This window comes from Zophobas morio, unplaced genomic scaffold, assembly GCF_036711695.1.
Source record: "Zophobas morio isolate AGI-343-1 ecotype UQ-CSIRO unplaced genomic scaffold, CSIRO_AGI_Zmor_V1 ptg000008l, whole genome shotgun sequence".
NCBI lineage: Eukaryota > Metazoa > Arthropoda > Insecta > Coleoptera > Tenebrionidae > Zophobas > Zophobas morio.
This window is the reverse complement of record NW_026972113.1, coordinates 13,120,410-13,139,039: the sequence shown is the minus strand read 5'-3', so window position 1 is coordinate 13,139,039 and position 18,630 is coordinate 13,120,410. Positions and strand designations below refer to the sequence as shown.

Here is an 18,630-nt window from a genome sequence, read left to right as displayed (position 1 = left end):
AACATAAGCAAAAATAAACAAAAAAATATTCATTACATAGTTGTTTTTCTGGTTGAAATGCAATAAAAAATGACTCGCAATTTACACCAAATCCCTTAAAGAAATGTCAAAATCAGCAAGCCCGGATCTTCAACTTCTGAACAGGATAACAGATTAACGAGGAGATATAAAGATAATTGTTATCTTTTAATTATTGAACTTTTTCAACAACCTGTTATCCTGTTCAGAGGTCGACGATCCAGCTTCGTCAACCTAGGTTGCTCATTATAGTGTCGAAAATAAAATAATAAATAAAAAAATTATAATCTAAAATAGGAATCACCTTATTTACGTCCACAGCCCATTCTCTTAAAATTAATATTCTGGAGGAAACTGGAAAAATTCAGGCATTAAAAAAATATCCATTATAAAAATCATTTTTCTCTAAAACGTTACAATCGATTTCTAATACTTAAAAATAAATCAACAAAACAAAACCAATAACTTATAATATGAATAAAATAGAGCTACTCTACACTTGTGTCCCATTTCCACCCACACTTCACAAAGTGGCCAAAATCCGCGTGAATCCCATCGACGCCATCACAATGGTCTGTCCGCACCCCCAGAACAGCGCATACAGAGGGTTCATGGGCAAACTCGAGGCCCGATACACAAACGCGATCGCCGCACTGCTCACGATTCCCGTGACCGCCGGGGCCACGATCCCTATCAACAATATCGCCAACGGGAAAAACTTCCCAAACTTGTGTTTCCTCAGGGTGAGGAACGCAATCAAACCCGCCAAAGTGTGCACCACCAACGAGGAAAAAAACGACCAAAGGAAAACGTGGTACCACATCTTGATGAACGTGTTGAGCGAGTCGGCCTTCTGGAACCAGAACACGGTCCCTATGGAGTCCAGTTCCATGCTCTTCATGGTTGTTCCTGGATGTGTGGGGCCGTGGGGGTTGTGCACGGGTGCGTCCTAGTGGGGGGGAAAGGCGTCATCGGAGGGCTTCTGGGGGCTGGATGCTGACAAATTACCTAAAAAACGGCGGTTACGTCGGCCCCTGGGGCTCATCTTTGCTGTCTTGTTGTTTTTGTTTTGACATTTAAGAAGTGTCTATGGGGAGCCATGTTGGAAAGGCGGTAACCCACAAACATGAAGAAGTGAAAATCCCCAAAAAACGAATGCGATTTGAGGTTAGAAAATTAAAGTAGATTTTTTTCGCTTAAAATACGTTGACAGTAATTGTAGATTAAGTCGTCGTGTTTTAGAACAGCCAGAACACGTTTTTGTGTGGTCAAAGATTTATATTTGGGTTTTTGTATCGTAGCAAAACCTAACCTCACTTTTTCCCCAGAAATCTCCAGTCCGAAACCATTAATTTATGGATTTAGGGACAATTTTACCTGACTTTTTCGAATGTTCCCGTGACATTAAACCTTTTCAGTGTGTGGACTGTCAAAATTTTCAAACTCACTACCTAGTCAATTTGAAACACCATCAAAGAACCCACCACCTTCAGTGCACCCGTTGCCCCTTCAAAACCCGACGAAAACAAGACCTGGAAGACCACTCCACCATCAAGCACCTATCCGACAACCAAATCAAATGGTTACAATGCACCCATTGCCCATCAAAATTCAAAATCCGAAAATACCTCCAAAAACACATCAAGTGGCTCCACACTAACCCCGAAGACATCCAGTGGTTCCACTGCGACAAGTGCCCCTCAAAATTCAAACAAAAAATCCAACTCCGCAGACACGTCATTCGTACCCATTTTCACGAGTCGGAAATCCGGTGGTTCCACTGCAAAAAATGCGCAGCTAAATTCAAGTATAACTCGGTATTGAAGAGACACGTGTTGGTGAAACATTTAACCGAAGCCGAAATTCAATGGTTCCAATGTGAACAGTGCACTGCTAGATTTAAGGAAGAGAACAAACTCCGGAATCACGTGGAAATGACGCACCTACCGGAAGATGAGATTCCGTGGTTGCGGTGCGACCAATGCGCCACTAAAGTCCGGAATAAGCAAACCCTGAAGAGGCACATCATCGCGAAACACCTACCAGACGACAAAATCCAGTGGCACGAATGCGACCAGTGCCCACAAAGATTCAAGTTTAAGAAGATTTTAAACAAACACGTGAAAGTGAAGCATGTTGGGGAAACCCAGATTGAGTGTAAAATGTGTTCATTTAAATGTAAAGACGAGCGAAATTTGGCGCTCCATTTAAAATATTGTCAGTCTGACGATTTAAAACAAATTAAGTGCGAGTTATGTGGTTTGGGGTTTAAGAACAAGAGGTGTTTGAAGTATCACGTGACGATGGAGCATGTACCAGATGGATTTGTTTGGTTTGAGTGTGACCACTGCAAGGCCAGGTTCAAACAAAAGTCGCATTTGAGGAGTCACGTTATTTCCAAGCATTTACCAGAGAATGAAATCGAGTGGTTTGAGTGTAAATATTGTAGGAAGAACTTTAAGTTCAAGAATATCTTGAACAGGCATCTGAAAATCCACGAAAAATAATTTCAAGTATTGTGGGTTGCATAAGATGTAGGTGTATTGTGGGTTGCATACGTGCTTAATTTTTGAATCGGATTTTTTGGCTTAAAATACCCACATTGTAATTATCGTGACTATTAGTTTCAATTCTAGAACAGCCGCAACGAGATTTTTCGTCCTCGAAAGTTGATATTGGGTTTTTTGATTTCGTAGAGCAACCTAACCTCACTTTTCCCCAGAAATGTCATCCGAAATTGACACAATTTTATTTATTTATTAGCCACAAAGTCACTTTTGTTGCTTTTGGAATCTGTTATACTCCTTCAGACGTATGGCCTGGATGTTGATGAACCCAGTGGCGTCGCTTGGGGAGAAATCTGAATGTTTATCCATGGACACCAGGTCTTCATTGTACAACGAAACGGGAGACCAGCGCCCCAAAACGGTCACTACAAAACAAAACAATAAAAAATGACCAAGTGAACCCCTAAACTGGCTTTGTTTTTACCATTCCCTTTATAAATCTCTAGGTTGACTTTCCCATTCACCGTCTCCTCAGCCAGAGCAATACAGTCAAACACAAACCGCCCCTCTGGCGAAAACCAGAACCCATTATAAACATAGTCCGATAAGCGATCTCGCAGACTTTGCTTCACCCTGTAGACTTCCTTATCCAGACAAAACACTTCCAAATCCGTGTGAGCTACGTACAGAATATAACCCCCAGGAGTTTCATACACCCCACGCGACTTCAACCCTATGAACCTATTTTCCACAATGTCAATCCTGCCCACCCCATACTTGCCCCCAATTTTATTCAAAAACGTGAAAATCTCCAGCGCGTCGTTGAACACTTGGGCGTCTTGAGTGATCACTTTGACCGGGACACCCTTAGAGAACTCGATGGATAGTTTAAAGGAGTCGGTGGGGGCCTTCTTCGGATCCACCGTCATTTGAAATAGGTCGTGAGGGGCTTCGTTGTTCGGGTTCTCCAGAATTCCGGACTCGTAACTGATGTGCATGAGGTTGGCGTCCATGCTCCAGGGGGACTTGGGGGTGGCCGAAACCGGGATGTTGTTGTCGGAGGCGTACTTGATGAGGTCCGACCTACCTTGGAAGCGTTCTGTGAACTCTTCGATTCTCCAAGGGGCGATGATCTACGTACATTTACGTACATTGTATGTTTAATAATACTAATAAAAGTTGAGTGAAAATTAAATTAATTACTTACTTTTACGTCTGGCCAGAGCGAATAACACGATAATTCGAAGCGCACTTGGTCGTTTCCCTTCCCGGTGGCGCCGTGTGCGATGAACTGGGCGTCGTTGTCGAGGGCCGCTTTCACCAACCCCACGGATATGCAAGGTCGCGCTAAGGAGGTGCCTAGGAGGTAGCGCGATTCGTAGATGAGGCCTGCTCTGATGGCTGGCCACACGTAGTCGTTGACGAAGGAGTGGCGGACGTCGTCCACGATGACCTAGGGTTGATTATAAAAGAGTGGTGGGTGGGTTTAGGTTTACCTTGGAAGCGCCGATTTTAGTGGCTTTGGTGGTGGCTGCGTCGAAGTCTTCATCTTGGCCGATGTTCGCCATGTAGCAGATGACGTCGTAGTTTTGGTCTAGGAGCCATCGCAGGATGCAGCTGGTATCTAGGCCTCCGGAGTAGGCAAGGACGACCTTTCCAAGGCTCATTTTTAGTAATAGTGATGATAGTTGTTTGTGAGAAAAATGCAATGAGTGTGAGCTGTGGGGTCAGGGTGACGAGATAAAGGACAATTGTGCGATAACTTCTTTGTTTATTTCATTTGAGATGATTAGACCCCGTGTGGTATTATAAAAGAAGTTGACGATAAGTTGAATATTGTTTTTTTTAAGACTGAAAGAATCACGGGGTCATGATTATCTTTTTCCTTTAATTTAAAGAATTTCGAGTGCCCTGAGTGTTTTTTGCTTAGTTCCACAAGAATCACGGGAGCTCTGAGTGCCTTTTGCTTCGTTGCTTAAGAACCTCGGAAGCTCTGAGTGTCTTTTGCTTAGTTGCACAAGAATCTCGGGAACCCTGAGTGTCTTTTGCTTAGTTGCATAAGAATCTCGGGAGCTCCGAGTGTCTTTTGCTTAGTTGCATTAGAATCTCCGGAGCTCTGAGTGTCTTTCGCTTAGTTGTATAAGAATCTCGGGAACCCTGAGTGTCTTTTGCTTAGTTGCACAAGAATCTCGGGAACACTGAGTGTCTTTTGCTTTTATACAACTAAGCAAAAAACAGTCGGAGCTCCAGAGATTGTAATGCAACTAAGCTGAAGACACTCAGGGCTCCGGAGATTCTAATGCAACTAAGCAAAAGACACTCGGAGCTCCCGAGATTCTTGTGCAACTAAGCAAAAGACACTCAGGGTTCCCGAGATTTTTAGATTTTTCGATTTCTCGATCTCTTGATGTTTCGATTTTCCGCATTTTTCAATTTTTTATTTTTCGATTTTCCAATTTTTCGATGTTCCGATTGCTCAATTTTTTGATTTTTTAATATTTCAGTTTTCCGATTTTTCAAATTTTTGATTCTCGACATCTCAGTTTTTCGGTTTTTAAAATTTTTTGTACTTCTCGGTTTTAGATTTTTCAATTTTTCAACTTTTTGATTTTTTACAAATTTTTCAATTTTGAGCTATTTTGATTTATCGGTTTTTCGATTTTTTAGTTTTTCAACGTTTCAGTTTTGGGATTTTTCAATTTCTTAATTTTTCAGTTTTCCATTCCTCAATTTTTTGATTTTTGAAAGTAACCTTGGACCAATGTTTTGACTTCTGAATTTTTCGATTTTTTATATTCTAGATTTTTCGATTTCTCGTTTTTTTTTTATTTTTCAATTTTGTCACTTCTCGGTGTTCGGATTTCCTAATTTTTGAATTTTTTTGACTTTTCAATTTTTCGATTTCTCAATATTTCGGCTCTTTGACTTCCAAAATTTTTCGAATTTTCGACTTTTGGGTTTTTCGATTTTAAAAAGTTTTAATTTTCCATTTTTCAATCTTCCGGCTTTTAAATTTTTCGATTTTTCTATTTTTCGATTGTTTAATTTCTTTATTTTTCAATTTTTACATTTAAATTTTCTTAATTTTTCGATTTTGGGTTACTTTGATTTCTCCATTTTTCGATTTCTCAATCTCTTGATGTTTCGATTTTATCGATGTTTCAATTTTTCAATGTTTGATTTTTTGTTTTCCCAAGTTTTTCCATTTCTTGTTTTTTTAAATTTTCAGTTTTACTATTTTTCCTTTTTAAAATTTTTAATTTTTCCATTTTTAGGTTTTTTATTTTTGTACATTATTTTTTCAATTTCAATTTTTCGATTTTTCAGTTTTTGAATTTTTCAATTTTTCGATTTCCCTATTTTTGGACATTTCAGTTTTGGAATTTTTCAATTTCCTGAGTTTTAAGTTTTTCGATTTCTCTTTTTTATATTATTTTTTCAATTTCAATTTTTCAGTTTTTCGATTTCTCGCTTTTTTTATTTTCAGTTTTACTATTTTTCCCTTTTAAAATTTTTAATTTTTCAATTTTTAAAATTTCCAATTTTTTAAATTAATTTTTCAATTTCAATTACAATTTTTCGGTTTTTCAGTTTTTCGATTTACCGAGATTCAATGCTTCGATTTTTCGATTTCCTGACTTTTCGATTCCTCACTTTTTTGTTTTTTTTTTTCGATTTTTAAATTTCATATTTTTCGACTTCTCGTTTTTTTTATTTTTCAATATTACTATTTCCTGATTTTTTGTTTTTTTTAAATTTCAATTTTTCGACTCTTAATATTTGTATTTTTCAATCTTCCGGTCTTTAAATTTGTCGATTTTTATGGTTTTCGACTATTTATTTTTTCGATTTCACGATTTATCTACATTTCGATGTTTCCATTTTTTGATTGTTCAACTTAACTATTTTTCGATTTTTTACATTTAAATTTTTCGATTTTCGAATTGTAGATTTTCGATGCTCCGATTTTTAAACTTTTTCGATTTTTCAGTTTCTTAATTTTTCAGTTTTCGATTCTTCAATTTTTTGGTTTTTCAATTTTTCAATTTTTTACCGAAATTCAATGTTTCGACTTTTCGATTGTTCAATTTCTCGATTTTTCGATTTCCTGACTTTTCTATTCCCGGATTTTTCGATTCCTCAATTCTTTGATTTTTTTTTTCGATTTTTAAATTTTACAATTTTAGATTTCTCGTTTTTTTTTTATTTTTCAATTTTACTATTTCCTGATTTTTTTTATTTTAATTTTTCGACTCTTAATATCTGCATTTTTCAATCTTCCGGTCTTTAAATTTGTTGATTTTTATCATCATTTAAATTTTCTTAATTTTTCGATTTTCGAATTGTAGATTTTCGATGCTCCGATTTTTAAACTTTTTCGATTTTTCAGTTTCTTAATTTTTCAGTTTTCTATTGTTCAATTTTTTGATTTTTCAATTTTTCCATTTTTTAAGTTTTAGATTTTTCTATTTCTCGTTTTTTGATTTTTCAGTTTTACTATTTTTCGATGTTCCGATTTCCTGATTTTTAAATTTTTCAAAATTTAAATATTTTCGACTGCGCTTATTGGCATCTCGATTTTCGCAATTTAAAAATTTTTCACTTTCTCGGTTTTTAAAATTTTTAATTTTTTGATTTTTCAATTTTTCCATTTTTCAATTTTTCGACATTTTAATTTTGGAATTTTTCAATTTCTTAATTTTTTAGTTTTTCATTTCTTATATTTTCGTTTTTTTTTTAATTTCAAATTTCTTGATTTGTTGTTTTTTCTTTTATTTTCAGTTTTACTATTTGTTGATATTTCGTTTTCTCGATTTTATAATTTTTTAATACATATTTCAATTTTTCGAATTTTTGATTTCTCGAAATCACGATTTTTCTACTTTTCTACTTTACGGTTTTAGATTTTTCAGTTTTACTATTTTTCAAATTTTCTACTTTCCATATTTTTTACGTTTTAAATTTTTTAGTTTTTCATATTTTCTTCTTTCGATATTTTTACGTTTTACATTTTTCAATTTTTAATTTCTCGATTTTCCAAATTTTCGATGTTCGTATTTTTCGACATCTGAGTTTTGAGATTTTTCAAATTCTTGTTTTTTCAGTTTTTCGATTTCTGTTTTTTTTTAATTTTCAGTTTTACTATTTTTTGATGTTCCGATTTCTGGATTTTTAATTTTTTAAATAAGTATTGTAATTTTTCGACTTTTCGACTTCTCGGTTTTAGATTTTTCAGTGTTTCAAGTTTTTGATTTTAAAAATTTTTGATTTTTCGATTTTCCAATTTTTCAATGTTACGATGTCCCAATTTTTCCACTTTTCAATTCAGTTTTACTATTTTTTAATGTTACGTTTTCCCGATTTTTACACGTTTTTAACAGTTTTTAAAAAGAATCGACTTTCCGATTTCTCAATATTTCAAGTTTTCAATTTCTCAGTTTTTCAAAAGCTTTTCGAAAAGCTTATAAATATATTTTTATTTGCGATTTCGAATTCGTAATTATAGTATTTATTTATTTACTTATTTCTTTTGCTTAGTTCCATAACAATCTCGGGAACCCTGAGTGTCTTTTGCTTAGTTGCATAAGAATCTCGGGAACCCTGAGTGTCTTTTGCTTAGTTGCACAAGAATCTCGGGAACCCTGAGTGCCTTTCGCTTAGTTGCATAAGAATCTCGGGAGCCCTGAGTGTCTTTTGCTTAGTTGCATTAGAATCTCGGGAGCCCTGAGTGTCTTTTGCTTAGCTGCATTATAGAATCTCGGGAGTGGCGAGTGGTTTTTGCTTAGTTGCATAACAATCTTGGAAACCCTGAGTGTCTTACTTAGCTGCATTAGAATCTCGGGAGCTCCGAGTGTCTTTTGCTTAGTTGCATAAGAACCTCGGGAGCCCTGAGTGTCTTTTGCTTAGTTGTTTAAGAATCTCGGGAACCCTGAGTGTCTTTTGCTTAGTTGTTTAAGAATCTCGGGAGTCCTGAGCGTCTTTAGCTTAGTTGCTTAAGAATCTCGGGAATCTTGAGTGTCTTTTGCTTAGTTGTTTAAGAATCTCGCGAACCCTGATGAGTGTCTTTGCTTAGTTGCATTAGAATCTCGGGGGCCCCAATTGTCTTTTGCTTAGTTGCATACAAATCTCAGGAATCCGAAATGTCTTTTGCTTAATTGAATTAGTATCTCAGGAGCCCAAGGTGCTTTTGCTTTATTGTATAAGAATCTCGGGAACCCTGAGTGTCTTTTGCTTAGTTGCACAAGAATCTCGGGAACCCTGAGTGCCTTTCGCTTAGTTGCATAAGAATCTCGGGAGCCCTGAGTGTCTTTTGCTTAGTTGCATTAGAATCTCGGGAGCCCTGAGTGTCTTTTGCTTAGCTGCATTATAGAATCTCGGGAGTGGCGATTGGTTTTTGCTTAGTTGCATAACAATCTTGGAAACCCTGAGTGTCTTACTTAGCTGCATTAGAATCTCGGGAGCTCCGAGTGTCTTTTGCTTAGTTGCATAAGAACCTCGGGAGCCCTGAGTGTCTTTTGCTTAGTTGTTTCAGAATCTCGGGAACCCTGAGTGTCTTTTGCTTAGTTGTTTAAGAATCTCGGGAGTCCTGAGCGTCTTTAGCTTAGTTGCTTAAGAATCTCGGGAATCTTGAGTGTCTTTTGCTTAGTTGTTTAAGAATCTCGCGAACCCTGATGAGTGTCTTTGCTTAGTTGCATTAGAATCTCGGGAGCCCCAATTGTCTTTTGCTTAGTTGCATACAAATCTCAGGAATCCGAAATGTCTTTTGCTTAATTGAATTAGTATCTCAGGAGCCCAAGGTGCTTTTGCTTTATTGTATAAGAATCTCGGGAACCCTGAGTGTCTTTTGCTTAGTTGCAAGTATCGCGGGAGCCCTGAGTGTTTTTTGCTTAGCTACATAAGTATCTCTGGAACCAGAGTGTCTATTATTTAATTGCAAAGACATCCCAAGAACACTGAGTGTTTGTTTTAGTTGCAGAAGAAATTTCTGTAGCTGTAAGTATTTTTTCCTTAATTGCAAAAGAATTACGGGTCCGTGTGTGTACGTTTTTCTGAAAAATTTAATTAAACTCAGGAATTTTTAGCAAATATTTTTTAAATAATATGCAAGAGTCTCGGGAGCTCCAAGTATCCTTTTTTTTTTTAAAGAACTGAAAAATTCTCAGAAAACCAGTAGTACTTTTTTTTTGAAGAATGCGAAAAAATTTCGGGAGTTCTGAGTGCCTTTTGCTTAGATGCATTAGAATCTCGGGAGGTCTGAGTGTCTTTTACTTAGTTGCTTAAGAATCTCGGGATTCCCGAGTGTATTTTGCTTAGTTGCATAAAAATCTCAGGAATCTTGAGAGTCGTTTACTTAGTTGCAAGAATCTCGGGAGCCCTGAGTGTATTTTGCTTATTTATTTAAGAATCTCGGGAACCCTGAGTGTCTTTAGCTTAGTTGCTTAAGAATCTCGAGAATTCTGACTGTCTTTTGCTTAGTTGTTTAAGAATCTCGGGAGCCCTGAGTGTCTTTTGCTTAGTTGTTTAAGAATCTCGGGAGTTCTGAGCGTCTTTTGCTTAGTTGTTTAAGAATCTCGGGAAACCTGATGAGTGTCTTTGCTTAGTTGCATTAGAATCTCGGGAGCCCCAATTGTCTTTTGCTTAGTTGCATACAAATCTCAGGAATCCTGAGTGTCCTGCAAGAATCTCGGGAGCCCTAAGTGTGTTTAGCTTAGTTGTTTAAAAATCTCAGGAATCCGAAATGTCTTTTGCTTAATTGAATTAGTATCTCAGGAGCCCTGAGTGTCTTTTGCTTATTTGTTTAAGAATCTCGGGAACCCTGAGTGTCTTTAGCTGAGTTGCTTAAGAATCTCGAGAATTCTGAGTGTCTTTAAGTTAGTTGCTTAAGAATCTCGGGAGCCCTGATTGTCTTTTGCTTAGTTGTTTAAAAATCTCAGGAGCCCTGAGTGTCTTTTGCTTAGTTGCTTAAGAATCTCGGGAGCCCTGAGTGTCTTCTGCTTAGCTGCATTAGAATCTCGGGAGCTCCTAGTGTCTTTTGCTTAGTTGCATTAGAATCTCAGGAGCTCCGAGTGTCTTTTGCTTAGTTCCAAAACAATCTCGGGAACCCTGAGTGTCTTTTGCTTAGTTGCTTAAGAATCTCGGGAGCTCTGAGTATCTTTTGCTGAGTTGAATAAGGGTCATGTGTAAGATTCTCGGGGGCTTTGTTTTTTTCTTTTTCAAGGGTGGTAAAGAATTTCCTAAGTTCTAGTCCCTTTTTTTAGGAATTTCAACACTGAAAGACAGTTGTTTGGAAGAAAGCCGCGATAAGTGTGACCCGTGGGTTCAGGGTGACTAGATAAGCAAAAATAGCTCAAACTGCTATGTTTATTTAAATTGACATGATTAGATCTTTAGTGGTAATACAAGAAGTTGGCGATAACCTAACTTACGTTACATAAAGTTGAATATTGTCACTAATTTTAATTCAAATCTACTCTAGTGTACCTGATTAAAATAACGTATTGCTTTATAGTAGTAAGATAGTACACTTTCGGTTTTGGAAGCGAGATATAACTAAGCCGTTTAGTCTGAGTTAATTATAGTACAGCCTTCACTTCAACTTACCTAAAAACACCCAGTGTGTCTACTACATCGAGATATTCTTACAAATCACGATCGTCCTAAGCATGATATTAAAATCGATCTGAGATCAACAATAGATATTTAAACACACCACGAACTTTAAAATTTCTTCACATTTCAACTGTATTCAAATTTTAACGTGCAAATACTCACAATCGTCCTAACGTAACCATAACAAGCACAATATAATAAACTCTACACTAGGCTAACAATCATGGAAAAAATTAACCAAACAACATCGACACGACACGAAGCGATCAGACATCAGGTATATTAAAGGTAACTTTTTTAGCTGAATTCTAGCCCGACAACCCCGTCAAGTGACTCAGAAAACTCTCAGGCGTCAATATATGCGACGACCCGATGATCACCTCCCAATTCTTCACGGCATTCGTGACCTCGTAAGCACACCGGATCTCCGAGAAGCACATCCCCCCGACGATGAACACCAAAAGCCGAGGCACGTTCTTCACCGCCTGCTGGGTCTTGTCCTTGTGCCAGTGGCCGTACCTTGCACTACAACAAACCCATCACACTCTGGAATCACTCATCCGGCCAATACTCACCTCGTGGGAGCGTGATAAGCGCTGGTTTGGGCGCGCCCCGCTAAGAACGGGAAGTGCTTCTGGTCCAACTTGTCCTCGATGCAGTCCTCCATGATGTCCTTGATCACCGGCGTCCACCGCGACATCTGGTAGGTCTGCTCGGTGATGCGCTCTTTACGGGGGACGCTGTACGGTTTCTTGCGGTTGCCCCCCTACAAAAAATAAACTAGATGCGCGTCTGAGAAGGACCCATCACTTACGTCACTGATGACGTTCACACCCAGCAGCTGCAAGTTCGCGATGGTCTCTTTTTCTTTGATTTGCGCATGCGTCGCCAACTTGGACAGGTTCTCCTCGGTGATGCCGTTCTTCGTCATGGCGTACAGTGCGATAATGCGCATTTTATCGAACTCGTTGGTGATTTTCGGGTCGAGCAGGATGGGGACGATGTTCCTCATGTGATCCTTGATCTTCTCGCCTTCGGCGTCGGTGCCCATGGCCAAGTCCTACAACAATATTATTATTATCATCATCATCAGACGATGTTAAAAAACAGAGTTTTCAAATACACACTGGGATTAAATTTAGATCATTTACTATTTTAATCCAATTTATTGCCCTACGTTTCGAACGTTCTTCAGGGCCGGTTAGGTCAGGTTAGGTTAGATTAGGTCAGGTCAGGAAAAGGTCAAGAAAAGGTCAGGTCGAGTCAGAAAAACGTAGTCAAGTCAGGGCAGGAAAAAGTAAAGTCACATCAGGCCAGAAGGTTCCATATTATTAAAGAAAAAATACAATAGGGGGCCCCAAGATTCATTGTTGAAAAAAAATCCATATTCCTATTAACAAAAAGGCAGAGGGCCTTCCGAAATGGGTTCATATTCTTAAAAAAAACAGTTGGGGCCCCCGAGAAGGTTTTACATTGAAAGAAAAAGACAGAAGGGGTCCCTGATAAGTTTGCACATTGTTAAAAAAATTGGTCGAATGTTATTTCAACAGAACTTCCCTCGCCACTGAAGTGCCGCCAAATAAATCCCACTTCTCCACCCTTTAGCTCATGATGAATAAAATATTTATCACAATTCACAAAGGGTGGGTGGGCGGGGCACATATTTTGTTCATTTTTTCTTAATACACGAAGTCTTCTTTTCCCAACAAGAAACTGACACCATGTTTAACTGTTGTTGAAAGAAAACTCAATAGATTAAAAAAAGAAAAACAAAAATTAAATCCCACCCACCCGCCCCGATCTCAATTGTGATGAGTTTTTCATTCCCAATCAGACCGAAGGGTGGAGTTTAATCGTAACATCAAAATTTCTCTAAAAAATTCTACCCTTTTAAAAACATATTTCATATAGTAATTGTTGTAAAGAAATGGGTATTTTGCAAACTAAACTCCGCCCTTTAGCTCATGATGAATAAAATATTCGTCAGAATTGAGACAGGGTGGGTGGGCGGGGCTTATATTTTGTCCCCTTTTCTCAATATACGTAGTCTTCTTTTCCCAACAAGGAACTGAAAACATGTTTAACTGTCCTGGTGTTGAGAAAAAATTCTATACATTAAAAAAAACGAAGATTAAGCCCCACCCACCCACTCCAATTTCAATTGTGATGAGTTTCATATAATAATTTCTTGTAGAGAAACGAGGATTTTGCAACTAAACTCCGCCCTTCAGCTCACGATGAATAAAACATTCATCACAATTGAGAAGGAGTGGGTGGGTGGGGCTTATATTTGGTCCATTTTTTCTTAATATATGAAGTTTTCTTTTCCCAACAAGAAACTAAAAACATGTTTAACTTTCCTGTTGTTGAAAGAAAACTCTATATATTTATATATATAAAAAAAAAATAAAAAAATACCATGCAATTGTTTTTGAGAAAATTTGAACGTTAAGCGAAAATGACCCAAAAAATGTATAAATTCTAGAGATAGAACATTCATCCGTCATCACAATTGAGAAGGGGTGGGTGGGCGGGGCTTATATTTTGTCCAATTTTTTTTTTAATAATGTAAAATCTTCTCGGGGCCCCGTTCTGATTTTTTTTAATAAAGTGAAACCTTTTCAGAGGTCTCTTCTGATTATTTTCTTTCAATGTAAAACCTTCTCGGGGCCTCCTACTGTCTTTTTCTTTTAATATGAAATCTTCTCGGAGCTCCCTGTCTTTTTTTTTAAGAAAGTGTAACTTTCTTGGGGGCCTCTTCTGTCTTTTTCTTTTAATGTGAAATCTTCTTTGGACCCCTCATCTTTTTTTTAAGAAAGTGAAACCTTCTCGGGGGTCCCTTCTAATTTTTTTTCTTTTAATGTAAAACCTTCTCAGGGGTCTCTTCTGATTTTTTCTCTTAATATAAAACCTTCTCGGGGCCTCTACTCTTTTTTTTTTAAGAAAAGTGAAACCTTCACGGGGGTCTCTTCTAATTTTTTTCTTTTAATGTAAAACCTTCTCGGGGGTCTCTTCTGAATTTTTCTTTTAATGTAAAACCTTCTCGGGGGTCTCTTCTGATTTTTTCTTTTAATGTAAAACCTTCTCGGGGGTCTCTTCTGATTTTTTCTTTTAATGTAAAATCTTCTCGGGGGTTTCTACTGATTTTTTCTTTTAATGTAAAACCTTCTCAGGGGTCTCTTCTGATTTTTTCTCTTAATGTAAAACCTTCTCGGGGCCTCTACTCTTTTTTTTTTAAGAAAAGTGAAACCTTCACGGGGGTCTCTTCTAATTTTTTTCTTTTAATGTAAAACCTTCTCGGGGGTCTCTTCTGTCTTTTTCTTTTAATGTGAAATCTTCGTTGGGCCCCTCATCTTTTCTTTAAGAAAGTAAAACCTTCACGGGGGTCTCTTCTGAATTTTTCTTTTAATGTAAAATCTTCTCGGGGGTTTCTTCTGATTTTTTCTTTTAATGTAAAACCTTCTCAGGGGTCTCTTCTGATTTTTTCTCTTAATGTAAAACTTTCTCGGGGCCCCTACTCTTTTTTTTTAAGGAAGGTGAAACCTTCACGGGGGTCTCTTCTAATTTTTTTCTTTTAATGTAAAACCTTCTCGGGGGTCTCTTCTGTCTTTTTTTTTAATGTGAAATCTTCGTTGGGCCCCTCATCTTTTCTTTAAGAAAGTAAAACCTTCTCGGGGGTCTCTTCTGAATTTTTCTTTTAATGTAAAACCTTCTCGGGGGTCTCTTCTGATTTTTTCTTTTAATGTAAAATCTTCTCGGGGGTTTCTTCTGATTTTTTCTTTTAATGTAAAACCTTCTCAGGGGTCTCTTCTGATTTTTTCTCTTAATGTAAAACCTTCTCGGGGCCCCTACTCTTTTTTTTTAAGGAAGGTGAAACCTTCACGGGGGTCTCTTCTAATTTTTTTCTTTTAATGTAAAACCTTCTCGGGGGTCTCTTCTGTCTTTTTTTTTAATGTGAAATCTTCGTTGGGCCCCTCATCTTTTCTTTAAGAAAGTAAAACCTTCTCGGGGGTCTCTTCTGATTTTTTCTTTTAATGTAAAACCTTCTCGGGGATCTCTTCTGATTTTTTTCTTTTAATGTAAAACCTTCTCGGGGGTCTCCTCTGATTTTTTTCTTTTAATGTAAAACCTTCTCGGGGGTCTCTTCTGACTTTTTCTTTTAATGTAAAACCTTCTCGGGGGTCTCTTCTGATTTTTTCTTTTAATGTAAAATCTTCTCGGGGGTTTCTTCTGATTTTTTCTTTTAATGTAAAACCTTCTCAGGGGTCTCTTCTGATTTTTTCTCTTAATGTAAAACCTTCTCGGGGCCCCTACTCTTTTTTTTTAAGGAAGGTGAAACCTTCACGGGGGTCTCTTCTAATTTTTTTCTTTTAATGTAAAACCTTCTCGGGGGTCTCTTCTGTCTTTTTTTTTAATGTGAAATCTTCGTTGGGCCCCTCATCTTTTCTTTAAGAAAGTAAAACCTTCTCGGGAGTCTCTTCTGATTTTTTCTTTTAATATGAAATATTCTCGAGGCCCCGTAGTGTCTTTTTTTAAAGAAAGTGAAACCTTCTCGGGGGTCTCTTTGGATTTTTTCTTTTAATGTAAAACCTTCTCGGGGGTTTCTTCTGATTTTTTCTTTTAATGTAAAACCTTCTCGGGGGTCTCTTCTGATTTTTTTCCTTTAATGTAAAACCTTCTCGGGGGTCTCTTTGGATTTTTTCTTTTAATGTAAAACCTTCTCGGGGGTTTCTTCTGATTTTTTTCTTTTAATGTAAAACCTTCTCGGGGGTCTCTTCTGATTTTTTCTTTTAATGTAAAACCTTCTGTCTTTTTTTTTTAAGGACGTGAAACCTTCTCGGGGGTTTCTTCTGATTTTTTCTTTTAACATGAAATCTTCTTGAGCCCCCCTACTGTCTTTTTTTTTAATGTGAAACCTTCTTGGGGGTTTCTTCTGAATTTTTCTTTTAATGTGAAATCTTCTCGGGGTCTTTTTTTAAAGAAAGTGAAACCTTCTCTGGGGTCTCTTCTGATTTTTTCTTTTAATTTAAAATCTTCTCAGAGTCCCCGGCTGTCTTTGTTTTTTTTTTATTAGACCGAAACCGTCAAACCAACCAAAAAACGCCTTAACGTTGCCAACCTAATTTTTTAATTTTCACCAAACCTACACTCACCTGCTCCACTTTACACAACTTATCCACATAACCCTGGTACGCCTTCATACAATCCTCCGCCAAATGCAAGTGCGTCGCATACTTGGACAACTCCTTTTGATACTGCGGCATCTTCTTAATCATCTGCGACAAATCCTTCATCGACTGCTTATCGCTCTGCGTCATCCGCTTCGAGTCCGTGAACTTCTTCAAGTTCTTGGTGACGCTCTGCGACACAATAGCGATATGCTGGTGACGCAACTCCACCCACAATTCGTCGTTCTCGTCCAAAAGCACCTCCTTCTTGGCCCCATCGCCCGACGAAGCGTCGTATCTGTAGACGTCGTTGTTGATGTCGAGCAAGTCGTACGCCATAGCCTGGAATGTCAACTCGTGGAGGAGCGGCGAGACGCAGTCGAACCCGCGGTCGAGGATGAGGAGCTGGGAGCGCGTTTTCTCGGGCCCTTCGCCCATCGTGGGCTCGTCGGCTTTATAAGCGTCCAGTTTTTGCTGAATAAGTTGCGCGAGCTCGACGTTTCGGTCCCAATCGCTAGAAAAATTGTCTCAAAGTCTGGAAATCAGTACCGTGATGGTTACCTTCTGTATCTGACCGATGGGTATTCGCCCAAGGTGGCACACAACGTGGCGATTTGTTCAGCCATTCGTTCCATGTTGGCGTTACGGGCGTGGGCCCAACTCGGGCTGTAGCTACATTGGAACGTTTCAGGGGAGTCCAAAGAGAACACCTACAAGAATAAACGAGTAATGGTTGCTTTTACACCAGTGGGACGAAAATGAAGAAAAAGACATGCGGGAATCGCTAGGTTTTAACTTGTTGATTAAAAAAAAACTGAACAATTAATTAAAACAACACGAAACCAATACTCAAGCACAAAACCCATGCACATGTTAATAGCAAACAACACACCTGTGACTCATACGGCAAGAAGGCAATGTTGATCTCTTTTAAAGTTTTTATTTTCTTGGCTGCACAAGACTTGCACAGCTCATTGAACAGTTCTTCTGGGCAGACTGTCGCAGAAGACAACAAATTTTTAATAAATCGTTCGACAAAAGTCGCTTCTCTACTGCCGAAATTGTGACAATTTTGACAATAGAGAAGACTTTTGGTGATCTGGGTGATCAACACGTGTTAGTCGGTGTAACCCACACTTTTCAAGGATTGTTAGAAGCACAAGCTACCATATAATTAAAGGTTGAATACCTGTTGTTCGCATGGAATAAAAGCCACGTTAATCTCTTTTAAAGTTTTAATAGATTTGGCTACCCGATGCTTGCACAACTCGCTAAATAGGGTATCTGGACATGCTGTTGGAAATTATCAACAATAAATATGGATCCTGTCCTGATACGAGCCACCTTGTAAGATATGCCGGGTCACGAAACACAAAACCGGCGCCTGTAAATAGGCAACTCGTAGTACACGTGTGTATTGTGGGTTGCATATCTCACAAAGTTACACCATCTTCAATCTTTACTTGATTTTAAAATCGGGATTATTTATTTACCTTCTGTGAAGAATACGTGTGCGGCTTTATACATGGGCCTGGACCCATCAAAGTCGGCGATCAAAAAATGCACAGACTTCTCTGACGGGGTTATAAGGTAGACTGCTTCCATAGTAGCCAGAGGTTCCCTTTTCTTCTGTATATCTTCCACAACTACGACAAACACGTGAACACCTTCCTTTAATATCGCGTAACTTACGTGTGATCCCCTCGGCTGAAATATCGTGCATTTTGCAGCACGCCGATACCATTCTCATGGCAAGTTGGTCCACGACTAAAACGCGCCACTCGAGCCCGTGCCCCCCTGCCGGACCGTTCTTCTTCAAAGCTTTTAGCTTGACCACTTCGTTCATGATTTCTAAAATTCATTGTACAAAATGTAGAAATACTTGGGGTAGGTTTGACACTTAATATTGACGTTTGTGACGTCACTCGCACCCCACTAGATTGCGGCATCGAATCGATAAAAACGAAAAATTAACAAAAAAAAACGAACTCACAATCCAGTGGGGTGTCACAAACGCGTTACAAAAAATGGGGCGAAGCCCTGACACACAATTTGCGGAACTGTGCCACTTGACAACTGTCAAAGTCGGTTTCGGTGGTTTTAACCACGGACAAGCTTAAAAAATCACTTACTTATTCCAACTTGCGCTTTTAAAGCCATTTTGACTCGAATAGGGTTGAATCACTGCTACAACACTTCGAAAATGGGTGATAAATTTTTTAAAAAACCACTGCGCTTGACACTAGCCAACTGTGACTCACAAACGCCATGGGGGTGCCGCTATCATGCGTAAGTGTCAAACCCGCTTATAGTGTAAACACACAGAG

At 38.1% G+C, this 18,630-nt stretch overlaps 4 protein-coding genes across 5 annotated transcripts; 1 reads left to right on the top strand and 3 right to left on the bottom strand.

Moving 5' to 3' along the window:
- Window positions 1-402: 402 nt before the first annotated feature.
- Window positions 403-1,153, bottom strand: LOC135125411 (transmembrane protein 170A). The gene has a single exon (XM_064050981.1). The coding sequence runs from the start codon at window positions 917-919 to the stop codon at window positions 542-544; it is 378 nt and encodes a 125-aa protein (XP_063907051.1). The 5' UTR covers window positions 920-1,153; the 3' UTR covers window positions 403-541.
- Window positions 932-2,525, top strand: LOC135124853 (zinc finger protein 711-like). Its single transcript, XM_064050076.1, has 2 exons — window positions 932-1,006; window positions 1,437-2,525. Exons 1-2 carry the CDS (start codon window positions 932-934, stop codon window positions 2,523-2,525), a joined length of 1,164 nt encoding a protein of 387 aa, XP_063906146.1.
- Window positions 2,526-2,750: 225 nt separating this feature from the next.
- LOC135125410 (argininosuccinate synthase) lies at window positions 2,751-4,228 on the bottom strand. The gene is made up of 4 exons (XM_064050980.1): window positions 4,022-4,228; window positions 3,733-3,978; window positions 3,010-3,658; window positions 2,751-2,950 (listed from the first exon to the last, which is right to left on the bottom strand). The coding sequence occupies exons 1-4, from the start codon at window positions 4,190-4,192 to the stop codon at window positions 2,790-2,792; spliced, it is 1,227 nt and encodes a 408-aa protein (XP_063907050.1). The 5' UTR covers window positions 4,193-4,228; the 3' UTR covers window positions 2,751-2,789.
- Window positions 4,229-10,868: 6,640 nt separating this feature from the next.
- On the bottom strand, window positions 10,869-18,596 carry LOC135125408 (protein ROP). 2 transcript variants are annotated; one of them, XM_064050977.1, is made up of 9 exons: window positions 18,436-18,596; window positions 17,996-18,154; window positions 17,797-17,949; window positions 17,493-17,596; window positions 16,865-17,013; window positions 16,289-16,817; window positions 11,950-12,195; window positions 11,711-11,901; window positions 10,869-11,660 (listed from the first exon to the last, which is right to left on the bottom strand). In XM_064050977.1, exons 1-9 carry the CDS (start codon window positions 18,461-18,463, stop codon window positions 11,444-11,446), a joined length of 1,776 nt encoding a protein of 591 aa, XP_063907047.1. In that variant the 5' UTR covers window positions 18,464-18,596; the 3' UTR covers window positions 10,869-11,443. The 2 variants fall into 2 exon arrangements, with proteins under 2 accessions (XP_063907047.1, XP_063907048.1); XM_064050978.1 differs by lacking the exon at window positions 17,493-17,596 and adding an exon at window positions 17,196-17,299.
- Window positions 18,597-18,630: the final 34 nt, after the last annotated feature.

Coding starts and splice junctions, on each gene's coding strand:
- LOC135125411 (XM_064050981.1), bottom strand. CDS start 919: ATGAAGAGCATGGAACTGGACTCCATAGGGACCGTGTTCTGGTTCCAG.
- LOC135124853 (XM_064050076.1), top strand. CDS start 932: ATGTGTGGGGCCGTGGGGGTTGTGCACGGGTGCGTCCTAGTGGGGGGG. Junction 1,007..1,436: donor TCATCGGAGGGCTTCTGGGG/GCTGGATGCTGA, acceptor AAACCTTTTCAG/TGTGTGGACTGTCAAAATTT.
- LOC135125410 (XM_064050980.1), bottom strand. CDS start 4,192: ATGAGCCTTGGAAAGGTCGTCCTTGCCTACTCCGGAGGCCTAGATACC. Junction 3,979..4,021: donor CTAAAATCGGCGCTTCCAAG/GTAAACCTAAAC, acceptor AATCAACCCTAG/GTCATCGTGGACGACGTCCG. Junction 2,951..3,009: donor AGAGATTTATAAAGGGAATG/GTAAAAACAAAG, acceptor TTTGTTTTGTAG/TGACCGTTTTGGGGCGCTGG.
- LOC135125408 (XM_064050977.1), bottom strand. CDS start 18,463: ATGGCTTTAAAAGCGCAAGTTGGAATAA. Junction 17,597..17,796: donor ACACGTATTCTTCACAGAAG/GTAAATAAATAA, acceptor AATTTCCAACAG/CATGTCCAGATACCCTATTT. Junction 16,818..16,864: donor CCATCGGTCAGATACAGAAG/GTAACCATCACG, acceptor CAATTTTTCTAG/CGATTGGGACCGAAACGTCG.